General features: G+C 36.7%; 1 protein-coding gene across 1 annotated transcript; it reads left to right on the top strand.

The window, feature by feature from the left end:
* Positions 1 to 10,673: 10,673 nt before the first annotated feature.
* On the top strand, positions 10,674 to 11,615 carry LOC148481257 (olfactory receptor 12D1-like). The gene has a single exon (XM_088453716.1). It carries the CDS (start codon positions 10,674 to 10,676, stop codon positions 11,613 to 11,615), a length of 942 nt encoding a protein of 313 aa, XP_088309842.1.
* Positions 11,616 to 11,846: the final 231 nt, after the last annotated feature.

Here is an 11,846-nt window from a genome sequence, read left to right as displayed (position 1 = left end):
TATTTCAATATTGGGTGTTTTGGAGAGGCAATATTTATTATTGTACTAACTGGGTGTGGTCGCATCAGCTGCAAATATTCTTATGTCAAAAAACTTATTACATCTTTTGTAATTCAATCTAAATAATATTTAAAGAGTATGTGTATTAGAGAGGCAGTATTTATTACTGTACTAACTGGGTGTGGTTGCATCAGCTGCACCCCAAAATAATTAAAAATTAAAAAGAAAAATGTTTCAGGTATCAAAAACTTTTCAAGTCTTTTATGATTTAATTAAATTATATTTCAAGAGTGTGTGTTTTGGAAAGGCAGCACATACTACTGTACATATTGGGTGTGGTCATATCCCCAGCAGCTGAACCCCAAAAGTAATAAGTGAAAAAAATACATGTTTTTGTAGTGTCAAAACAATCTTAATTCTTTTATAAAACTGCATGGTCATACAATTACCGGACACCCCTCTCAACTAATTGTTATCTTGACCCAGTCCTCACCTCCCGCACCCTATGCAGAAACTTATTAAGCATATGCTGAATGTTGCTAAGTGCCACATTGCATCGCAATGGAAATCGCCCACACCTCCATCACTAGTGGCCACAGTCAACACAATATGGTCCACTTACAGAATGGAGAGAATCACTTCAGTATTTCATGATGCCTCAGAAAATGTTATCAAAGTCTGGAGTCCCTGAACCAACCACTTTGAGGCTGAACCCCCCCCTTAACCACTATATAGTTTCATTAAATTCTTTAATACCATATTTAGATCAACACTGTATAGGCCAACTGGTCCCCTTTAACCCCCCTCATTCCTCCTCCTCTTTAGCCCCCACCTATTTTCTGTTGCTTCTCTTTCTCCTCCTCTCTCTTTTATGTGCTTATACTTGGCTTTGGCTAACAGGCCTACTAATAGAAACATTGGCTCTTTTGTGTTACAGAAACATGTTTATCCTATTGGTTATAATCTTACTGTTCTATGTCACAAAAAGGTTCATCTACAGTATTATTTTAATTTTTGTATATTTTTTCATAATTCCCTATTTCTACATGTGTCATTGTTAATGATTCAGTTTTGTTTTTGTATCTGTATACTGAAATCTTTATACTGTAAAAACTTAAACTCTTAATAAACAGATTTTTTAATAAATAAATAAAACTGAATGGTAACGGTAACAGTCCCTCATTTACCTATCTCATTGTATGTTCATTTGGTGTGGCGGCAGTTAAGTTCTATTACAGTAACTTTACTCCTGTCCTGGAGTAAATATCAATAATGAATCAGTCAATAGAAGAAGAAGAACAATCCAGTACTAGTGCTGGCAGTCATAGCAATTCTTCAACATTTACTTTTAATAAAGGTCAAGGGGTGAGAAGAAGGTGTAGAAAAGGGATCTCAAAATATAAACAATGTTAGACAAACTTTAATAAAACATCACCTCTAAATGTGGGAAAAAGTTACTGCCATAGAATATAAAATTACCAATATGCCATACACCCCATACACTGGCAAGCAAAGGCTTAAACCATGGCCTTTCTTTGCAGGTTGTGGTCCTGTTACTGCTCTTTCATGCACAAGAATGCCTATTGTGAAACCCAGGGCCAAACACATTCACACATCTTCTATAATCTAGCATGCACCACCTTCTTGCCCTGAGTCTAGATGTGTCATTTTTAAAACAGGCAAATTAGTGCACAAAAAGAACACTAACGCTGAAGAAGAAACTGTGTCACAAACATCACAGATCCCTGAGGAGACTAGTAGGGTATCCACTAGTCTGACATTTTGATTTTGATTCTGTAATCCTAGGGAAGCCTCCTTCTACCATTTCTGAACTCTTTGCAAATGTGAGGATGAGTAGTAGTAAAAGTAAAGATGATAATGGTTTAGACATAGAAAATGAAGATTCTACTGTGAAAGTGCAACAGGATGAGGAAGTATAATTGTGTATCTGAAACTAATAAGGATGTTGGTGATGACTGTGTTGGATAAGAACAATTTGATAAAATTCAGGAGGATTGTGTTGTATGTGTCAATGTATGTCAGCCACCAGTGGCAGCAGTTTTTGCCAGTGATAAGTAGAAGCACAATGTCATGCCTTGGCATACAACCAAAAAAATAACTCTTCCATTTGGAATTTGTCACGGCTGCCTCTAAAGACCTCAGATCCAGACTCTGGCACTTACCTGTATGGTTGCTGACAAGTTGTCAGCACCACATCTCACTGCACTGTCCTTCATCAAATTCCTCTTCAGTTCCCTCCAGCTAGAGCATCTTGCTTCTCTTCACTAGCACCTGCTTGCTGTCAGCACAGGCTGCTCCGACATCCCACATGTAGAGTCTCCCACTGACCCCGGATTATGGGCGAAGCCATCTTCATCCAGGCCAGCTAACTGGTGTACCACCAATGGCAATTATCTTCCTGTTTCTCTATCCAATCAGTGTTCAGTCAGGAAATGTTACTGATATTAATTATACTGTATGAACAAAAGCAGGTCCAAATAAAATGATTTTAGTTGGTTTTATCAATTTTTAAAAAGTCCAGAACCAAAACATTGAAGGTGTTTTTGCCAAAACCAAAATATGATGATGATTTAGAACCAAAATTAAAACACAAGGGTCTGTGAAGATTTCTAATATATATGAAATAAGAAATGGAGAATGCGGCACTTGCGGTAATAAAGTCAGGGACCCAGAGGGATACAAATCAACATTTCAGTATTGTAAAAATACTTTTGTTGGGATAAAGATACAAAACAATTTACTGACTTATGTACCAGACCTTGGGCCGTATTCAATTACGCGCTGCGTTTTCGATGATGACGGCGAAATGCCGTTTTCGCCGTCATTGCGTGTCGCGAAAACTTTCCTCCGGGTCCGTTTCCACCTGATTCAATTTGAAATAGACAAAACTCCCACAGATGCATAAAGTGGCCAATCGTGCAAATCCGGAGGAGGGGTTTTCGTCGGAGGCGGAAACTTATCAGCGGATTGGCGCTTTTTTCTGCAGGGTATAAAAAGCTCTGATTGGCAGTTGGTGATCCACCATTTTGATCAGCCTGCAGCGTGGAGAGAATGCAGTGTCTCTGATCATTTTGGCTTTTTTGGCAAGGGCACCTTTGGTGAACAAAAGTCAGTAAGAGAGAGCAGCAGCAGCAGCAGCATCCAGTGTGACCAGCAATCCAGGATCCAGTGGAGAGAAGACAGCATCTGGGAGCAGAGGAGCCAGCCCATGGAGGAAGAGATCTGGTCCTATTTCTATTTGTACAGGTAAGTGCAAACTGTCCCTATACCCTAGAGACCCTACCCTCGAGCTCACCCTGGCCTATACAGCTTTTGCACATCTTGACCATCCCCCCCACCCCTCCCTGTTAGCCCATGCACAGTAAGACCACCCTGTGCCATGCACTCACATAATAAACCAGGAGAATGAATAGTGCCCTCTCCCTTGTAAGCCCTTCCTGCACCATGCACTCTCATAGCCAGTGGTGAACACCTACAGTGCACTAGCCCATTGTAGGCAAATGCAAAGTAACACCAACCTGCACCATGCACTCACATAGGCCGTGCAGAAAACCTATAGTGACCTCTCCCCTGTAAGCACAAGCACTGTAACACCAACCTTATTGCTCCTTAACCTCTTGCAAACTAATTGCACCCACACCCACGCACTCACAGAGGCAGTGCTGCACCCCTATCCTCTTTTATGGCCATGCAAACTAATTGCACCCAGACCCATGCGCTCACACCGGCAGCGCTGTGCCCCTTTAAACTCCCCCCCCTTCAATATTATTTGCATCTGTAAAAATGTTTTCCTTTAATTAGTATATTTGCTTGCTGTTAGGTTAATTTAAAATGCATGCAAGGTTTAACTCCTCACAAAACACCCCCTCTCCTTAGTAAATTTATTTTTTACTCGTACACCCCCATAGTCCACTAGACCTGTAGCTAAATGAAATTCCCACTTTCGGACACCATACTTAAATGTCAAAAGTTAATAATGTGGATTAAGAACAATATGTGCTGCTTAATATAATTGTATTTTACATTTTTATCTGTGCATTTATTTTTTTTATATATATTTTATTTATTTTTTAAAATAAACATTTGCAAAGATATAACTTTTGATTATATTATAGGTTTGATTTGAAGAAATGCCGAGGGAGAAGAGGCCGCGGTCACCCCGCCTGTCCCGTTCTTCTGACGGGTCCTCTGACACCAGTGATGAGTGGCAGGCATCACAAGAAGAGGGGTCCAGACAGAGGGAGAGGAGTGCAGCGGGGACAACTACAGGACAGGATCATGGAGATCGTCCCACCCAGGTATAGTAATTATATCACAACACCACACACAATAACATATAGATAATAGAGAGTAAATTTACTAATGTCAGAGTTTTTTAGAAATGAGTATTCAAAATTAAGTTGCCCATAGCAACCAATCAGATTCTAGTTATCATCTTGTAGAAAGTGATAGCAACCAATCAGATTCTACTTAGCATTTATCTATCACCTTCTACAAGATAATAACTAGAATCTGATTGGTTGCTATGGGCAACCTCAGTTTGAAATACTCATTTCTAAAAACTCTGACTTTAGTAAATTTACCCCTAGGGCCTTTATTTAATTGGATGCAAAATGACCGGCCATTTTTTGAGGCAGTTTCAATTTGCAAAATGGCGTTATTGGCGATAACTTCATTGGCAAAAAAATCTTGCCAATAACGCCATTTTGCCAATTAAAACTGCCCCAAAAAATGGCCGATCATTTTGCATCCAATTAAAGGGTAAGAAATTGGCTAAATTTTAAATCTTAAATCAAGTCTATCAAACAAATTGTTAAAAATGGTATTTTGATTTCTAGAGAGAACATCTTCGGCAGCACCCAAAAAAAAGCGAAGGACGGAACCCCATTTGGAAGTAAGGACATCATCCAGAAGACATCTGGAATGGTTCCACCCAAAGGTATTGGTTACAAATATATTACAAATATATTTCACTCTATTTTTTTTTTGCAATGTTTATGTAATTTATTTATATATATATATATATATATATATATATATATATATATATAGTTTGGAGCCTGCAAGATTGTCCCCCCTTCTCACCTCTCAGGCAAAGTCCGCCTTCTCACCCCCCTGCAGCAAAAAATTAGCTGTAACGCTGCCCATCATTCATTAGTCTTCCCCCATCACAAACCTTTTACCAAAAAAAAACCCATGCGCACATAAGTGTCGCATCCATCAAAAACCCCTAAAACACCACAGCACCACCTCTTCTCAACCCCCCTAGCACTAATTAATGCACCACACTTTTCAGCTAGCACACATACAGTTGTTCTAATAACATGTAGAACTACTTCCTCTATCCCAAAATATATATTTTTTTTTTAAATAGATCTGTATTCCACCAAATTTTGAAAGGAAAAATTAAATATTGAAATAAATATGAATAACACCATGTTTACAATCATACATATTATTTTGTGCAAAGAAAATACCAGCAAACATAAACACATTTTATTAAACAAACAATACATGAATAGCTAAATATATTATTGATTCTGAGGGGTACATATATACTTATAACAGGTTATATACATACACACATACAAATAGACACACATAAAAAAACAATTTCAAGTCAGAATTATATGAACTAATGTCTCAAAATTTCAAGTAAAAGCCAAAAACACATACTTATATACACAAAGGTAAATACAGATATATATATATATATATATATATATATATTATATATATACAGACACACATATATATTCATATATATATATATATATATATATATACATACACACTTTGGGGTGGTAATACAATTTTTTCCATAGGAAAAAGAATTTTTTTTAAACTACCACAATTTTCCACCACAAGTGTTTTATGTTAAACGAAAAAGTATTGCCTGCACCCCCACTTCTGCGCTTCAACAATTGCTAAAGATGCAAAAACAATATGCGACACATTCTAAACATGCGAAGACTGATGTCAGAAATAGGAAAATCAGTCTGGATCCTCCGAAAATGTGCACTAACATAGGGAATCACTATAGGGATGTACTAGTACCCCTAATAAAGCTATTAAGGGGTGCTTAATTTCTCTCATTTAAATTCAATTAGCCACTTTGCATAAGTGGTGAAGAATAGCATTATTTATAATTTTAAGGAGAAACTAACTAGTCCAAGCAAAATAGGGGTCTTTTAAATTTGGGTGCTCGAAAAATGTTAAAGTTGCTAAATTATTCTTTGAAACAGCATAAAAAATCCAGCTGTTGTAAATACCTGCAGTCCCATAAACAAATGTTCCATACTTTGGGACCACACAGAAGCCAATTTCCCTAGTTTTTATACTTCTCCCCAAAATTGCTACTTTTTCACCCCAAAATTAAAGTGCTTTTTGGGGTGCTTGTAATTTTTTTTTAAATATTTTAACAAATTGACCCTTTAGGGGCCTGTCCCAAAGGTGCACAGTGGTTTCCAGACTTTTGCACCTCGAAACCACAAAGCTGCACTTCTATCCGCATGTTTTCAGCAGCAAATTTTTTTCACCTATTACATTGATCAAAAAACATTTTTTGTAAAAAATAAAAATATACAGTATATTAAAATAACATTAGTAGTGTTTTATAGATTAAACAAATGAAAAAAATATTTTTTTTTGGTTTTCTCCACCCTGCATGTGGAGAAAAAAACAGACGAAAAGTACTTGGAAATCGGCGATACTTTTTCACCTGTTTTAATGGAATACCAAACAGGCGAAATCTCATAATTTCCTATAGGAAACGGCTGACCAGGCAAAAACCGGCGAAAAGTTTTCGCCAAAAGTCGGAATCGAATACGGCAAAAAATGTCACCTGTTTTAGGCGAAAAGTTTCCGCCAAAAACAGGCGAAAGCGGCTTTGCACCGTTAATTGAGTCCCATTTTGGGGGTTTCTCCTTTCTATATCCACACGGCACATGTGATGTCATGGATCTCGTGAGACCCATCGTCATGAAGACAAGAGTTGTGTATCTATCAACATATAAATAACCACACAATAAGATAAAACACCAAAAAATGTGCAAGTGTACATACAAAAAATGCCTAAAAAGGATTGAAAGCATACATGCTAATATTACCTAATATTTCCCAATGCTTATGAATATTTATTTCAAACTGTTTATATTGATTATTACAATATGTAATTATTACCCATTGAATATCATTTGTAGAATTTTCTCCCCTATTTTTGCTTTGAATGAATCTCTATTTAAACAGTCCACTTTTTGTTTGGCAATGTCTAATACCTCCAAATCTTGTCTCTTCTCTCTCCAAATATTAACATGTTGTCAATAAACTGATACCAACAAACCAGTTATACCCCCAGCTTACCATGGAGCAATATACTGGTGAGCTCATTCTCTGTTTTATCCAGACTAAAACTTATAGCCTACAAAACCGTATTTGTTCAGTTATAGTGTAATAGCTACTCACATCAGGTGAACTAAGGAAAAATATTTTATCCCATTTTATATCTTGTAATTGTGATCAGAAATCTCCATTATATTATGTAATAAAAGACATATTTTGAATAACCAATGTTTGCAGATGGATTTCTATAAAGGCCAATATATTACTGGTTATTCTATTAATACAAGCAATGATTGGCCTTCTGGGGGGTTATATCTTTATAAATATTTGGTAAAATACACATTAATGGTGTTGATGGTTCTTTATTTATATACATTCATATTCCTGTTTTTGTTATTATATTTAAATTTAATGATATAGGGTGATATGTATCAAGTATTGGAGAAGTTGCCCAAACCAACCATTCATCTTCTAACTGTTATTTATCTATGGTAGCACAGTCTAAGTCTCTAAGGCTTGATATATCTTCCCTTTAGTAATAAGATGGTTAAATTTATATTGTCAGTTGTATCTCCCCTTTGTTTTTTGTAAATTTTTCTGATTTCCAGTTTCATTATTATCTCATTCTTAGAATTTTGACAAAAAAATGGGTATTTTTAATTTAGTGACAGTGATGTTATAGAAGCATTATTACTCTTTTCACATTATATATTTTAGTATTTAAGGAGCATGTAGAGGGGTCCGATACTGTATATACTGTACATTTAGAACTGGTTTACTTAGCTTAACTAGAATTTAGCTGGTAACTGATAGCAAAAGGTTTCATACTCTGACTGTTCCAGGTACAAAGTTGGCTACAATGGAATCAGTTACAGATGTCAGTTTTTATTTCAAAGTGACAGCCTTTTTAAGAGAGCAAAATGTAGTATTCTCTAATTGAAACTAAAGATGTGCGATTCGGTACTCCAGAAATTGTAATCCAACCGAATTCATGAATCCGGGTAAATCCGAGTCGCTGTTCTAATCTCCTGAGGAGATCCAGGTAGATCCGGGTTGCGGTTCTGATCTTTTTGTGGTTCAGTATTCAGATTTTAAATCTGAATTTTCGGGGTTTGGATTGCATAAATTACATGATTTTATCTGTTTTTAAAACTTTTTATCTATTTTTTATTTAAAAAATCCAGATCCAAAACCAAAACACTTGAGGGTGATTTGCAAAAACCAAATCCAGATCCAAAACCTTGAAGGAAATACAGATCCAAAGCCAAAACACAGGGGTCGACGCACATCCCTAATTGGAACAAATAGGTCCCCTCCACCACTAGAATAATGGTATATTTATTATTAATTGACTTGCCTATAAAGTAAGGTTGGTTTTCCGTACAGTTTCCTGGGCTGTGATTTCTACCTTTGATTGTTATATGACCTGATATTATCCTATTCTGAGCTTCACTGCCCCCTGCTCCTGAGCTTTTGCTCATTTTATATTTTGACTTGTCTTGTGATCTGGTACTTTTCTTGTTACTTAGTGCAGTACGGCCAATCAGAAGATCTCGTATGCGACCCATGGGAGAGCGCAATCCTGCATACACACTAAACAACCTAAATGATTTGTCATTCCAATTTGACAAATCATTAAGATATTGTTTAGGCGTATACCCAGCCTAAGGAGAGGTCTACTAAAAGTTGATAAATAAAAAATTGTAAGAAACTCCCAACACTCTAATTTATGTAGCAGCAATTTTTTTTTGCATTCAAAAATTTTAATTTACCAGTGATATTTAAAAAAAATGTTTTAATGTGCCCATTTTTTAATGCATGTTCTACTTTCATAAACCCCATTATTAGTCAAACAGGCTAGTTCTATAATACTTTGTAATTTGAACAAAATACAAGAGTTGATGAGTGTATTTCATGTAAGCATGTATTTATTATTGTGTTTCCATGTACCAACTGTTTGAATATGGATTTGGGAGTTAATTTATTTGTTAACCATGTCTGCTTTTGCTGAATATTGAAAGCCCCAACTATAATTATACTAATTAAATAGCTGTAAGATTTCAATATTGAGCAAAATGAAAAATGAAGTGACCACTTAACCACTTACCTGGCACTAACACATGGGATGCAGCCGCAGCCAGCTGCGCTTCAACTGACATGGTCGCATCCCATGCGTCAATGCAGTTTCGCTGCATCCCCTGTCTGTAATTAAGGAAATCCTTTCTACACATGTGCAGAGTGGATGTCCTCCTCCTGCTCCGGCCCCCTGGGAGTCACAATGTATTCTGTGACCACTGACATCACTTCCAAAATAACACTGCAGAATGTTGTGTGAACAGCACTCTGGGCACATGTGCTTAAACCAAAAGTGCTCCCTTCTAAACACAAATATGCTGATAACTGCATGTGTAGAGATTAGCTGCAGCAGGGGGGCCTGATGATCAGTTCTCCTGCTCCACACTCTGCAACAAGGAGATGGGGCGGGGCTATGCAACCGAGGTAGGAAGATAAATGGGGGGTCATCTTTGGCACTGGGGAGTAGGAATGGATTATGCCCCACAAAAATATTTTTTGGCCAGAGGGTATATAGTAAAAATCTACAATTACATATACAGTGACTTATATGTAAGGGGTGCACTAATACAGTATTAATTCCCAAAATCAAACTACTAATCAAATATTTTATTGATTAATCTGTTCTACTGTAAATTTATTGCTAAATAATCTGGAATTTCAGTGATTTTAAAAGATTTGTTGATTTGGGTATTGATTTGTAAATAACCAAATAAAAACATTATCATCACTATTTTTGCAAATCAACCTTAAGTAGATGATCTTCTATGTCTCTTTTGAAGGTGTTCAGTATATAAGATTTAAGAAAGCGCTAAGTATGTGATATAATAATGAATAAATATATGAATGAAAATATATAAATAAAAAATATAATAAAAAAATATATTAAAAAAATGTCTCTTTGCAGGGTGCTTTGGTGACAAAATGTATAGCCCTTGACATCCATACCCCCAAGGGAGCTAATGCCAAATACCAAGGTCACAGAGGGTCCACTACTTCATGTAGAACCTCACAGGCACATTTGCATAATGTCTATTGATTTGTACACTTGCATATTTAAAATTTCTTAAATTAACTTTATTGCTTTATAGTTGGTCTTCTATTTCGCTCCTGTTTCTTTGAGGTAGGTCAAGCCACAACATCCTACCCTTAACGTCCTTGCGGATGTTTTTAAAAGTTTAGATTCTTTAGATTTTGACTTCTTATTGACTCTTGTATATTCTTCTTTTCAGAGACAAATGGAAGAGACAAATAAAACATCTGTGACAGAGTTCATACTTCTGGGAGTCACCAACCTCCCTCGGCTACAGATAATTCTCTTCATCACATTTCTTATGTTCTACCTATTTAGCTTTGTCGGTAACCTAAGCATTGTGGTCATGGTTGTTACTGATCATGGGCTTCATACTCCTATGTACTTTTTTTTGGGCAATCTGTCCTTCTTGGACTTTTTCTACGCAACTACAACAGTCCCAAAAATGTTGTCTGGCTTGCTTATGGAAGACAAAAAGATATCATTTCAGGCCTGCATAGCCCAACTCTATGTTTTTCACTTCTTGGGCAGCACTGAGGCCATGCTTCTTGCCTCAATGTCTTATGACAGATATGTCGCCATTTGTAACCCATTAAGATACCATGTTCTCATGGGAAGGACGGTTTATATTCAGTTGGCATTCCTTTCCTGGTTTATTGGATTCTTGTACTCATTGTCTCACACCATTCTGACTTCCAGGTTGCCCTTCTGCAATATGAACAAAGTCACTCATTTCTATTGTGATATTAAACCTCTTCTAAAGTTGGCCTGCACGGACACACATGTCAATGAAAGCTTAGTGAACATCCTCACCGGATCTGTAGCTCTTGGCACATTTGTTTTAATAGTGATTTCATACGCCTTTATTGCAAGCCATCTCCAGAACATCCGTTCTGACCAAGGCAGGAATAAAGCCATCTCCACTTGCACTTCGCACCTGACTGTCGTCCTTATATATTACGGAACTGCCTTCTGCACGTACATGAGACCAGCTACTAAGGATGCACTGGAGCAGGATAGAATGACTGCCATCTTGTTTACAGTTATTACGCCGGCCTTAAATCCTATGATTTATGCATTGCGCAACAAGGAAGTGAAGAGATCTCTTAGGAAAATGTTCTTAGAATGGCAACATTTCAAAATATAATACTAGCACAAATATAGTGGTGCAATTGTAATGAGAATAAATCTGGACATGCTTACAGTAGCAGCTAAAGCTGAATAAGCTCCATGTGTCTTATTTTTTTAAATTAATTTAGAGATACGGGAGATACATTAAGCTTTGGAGAGTTATAAATTGGAGATAGATAAAGTACCAACCAACCAGCTCCTAACTTTCATTTTTCAAACACAACCTGTAAAGTAACAGTTAGGAGCT

This window comes from Taudactylus pleione, unplaced genomic scaffold, assembly GCF_031769625.1.
Source record: "Taudactylus pleione unplaced genomic scaffold, aTauple2 ptg000587l, whole genome shotgun sequence".
NCBI lineage: Eukaryota > Metazoa > Chordata > Amphibia > Anura > Myobatrachidae > Taudactylus > Taudactylus pleione.
The sequence above is the reverse complement of the archived record's forward strand: the minus strand, read 5'-3'. Positions and strand labels throughout refer to the sequence as shown.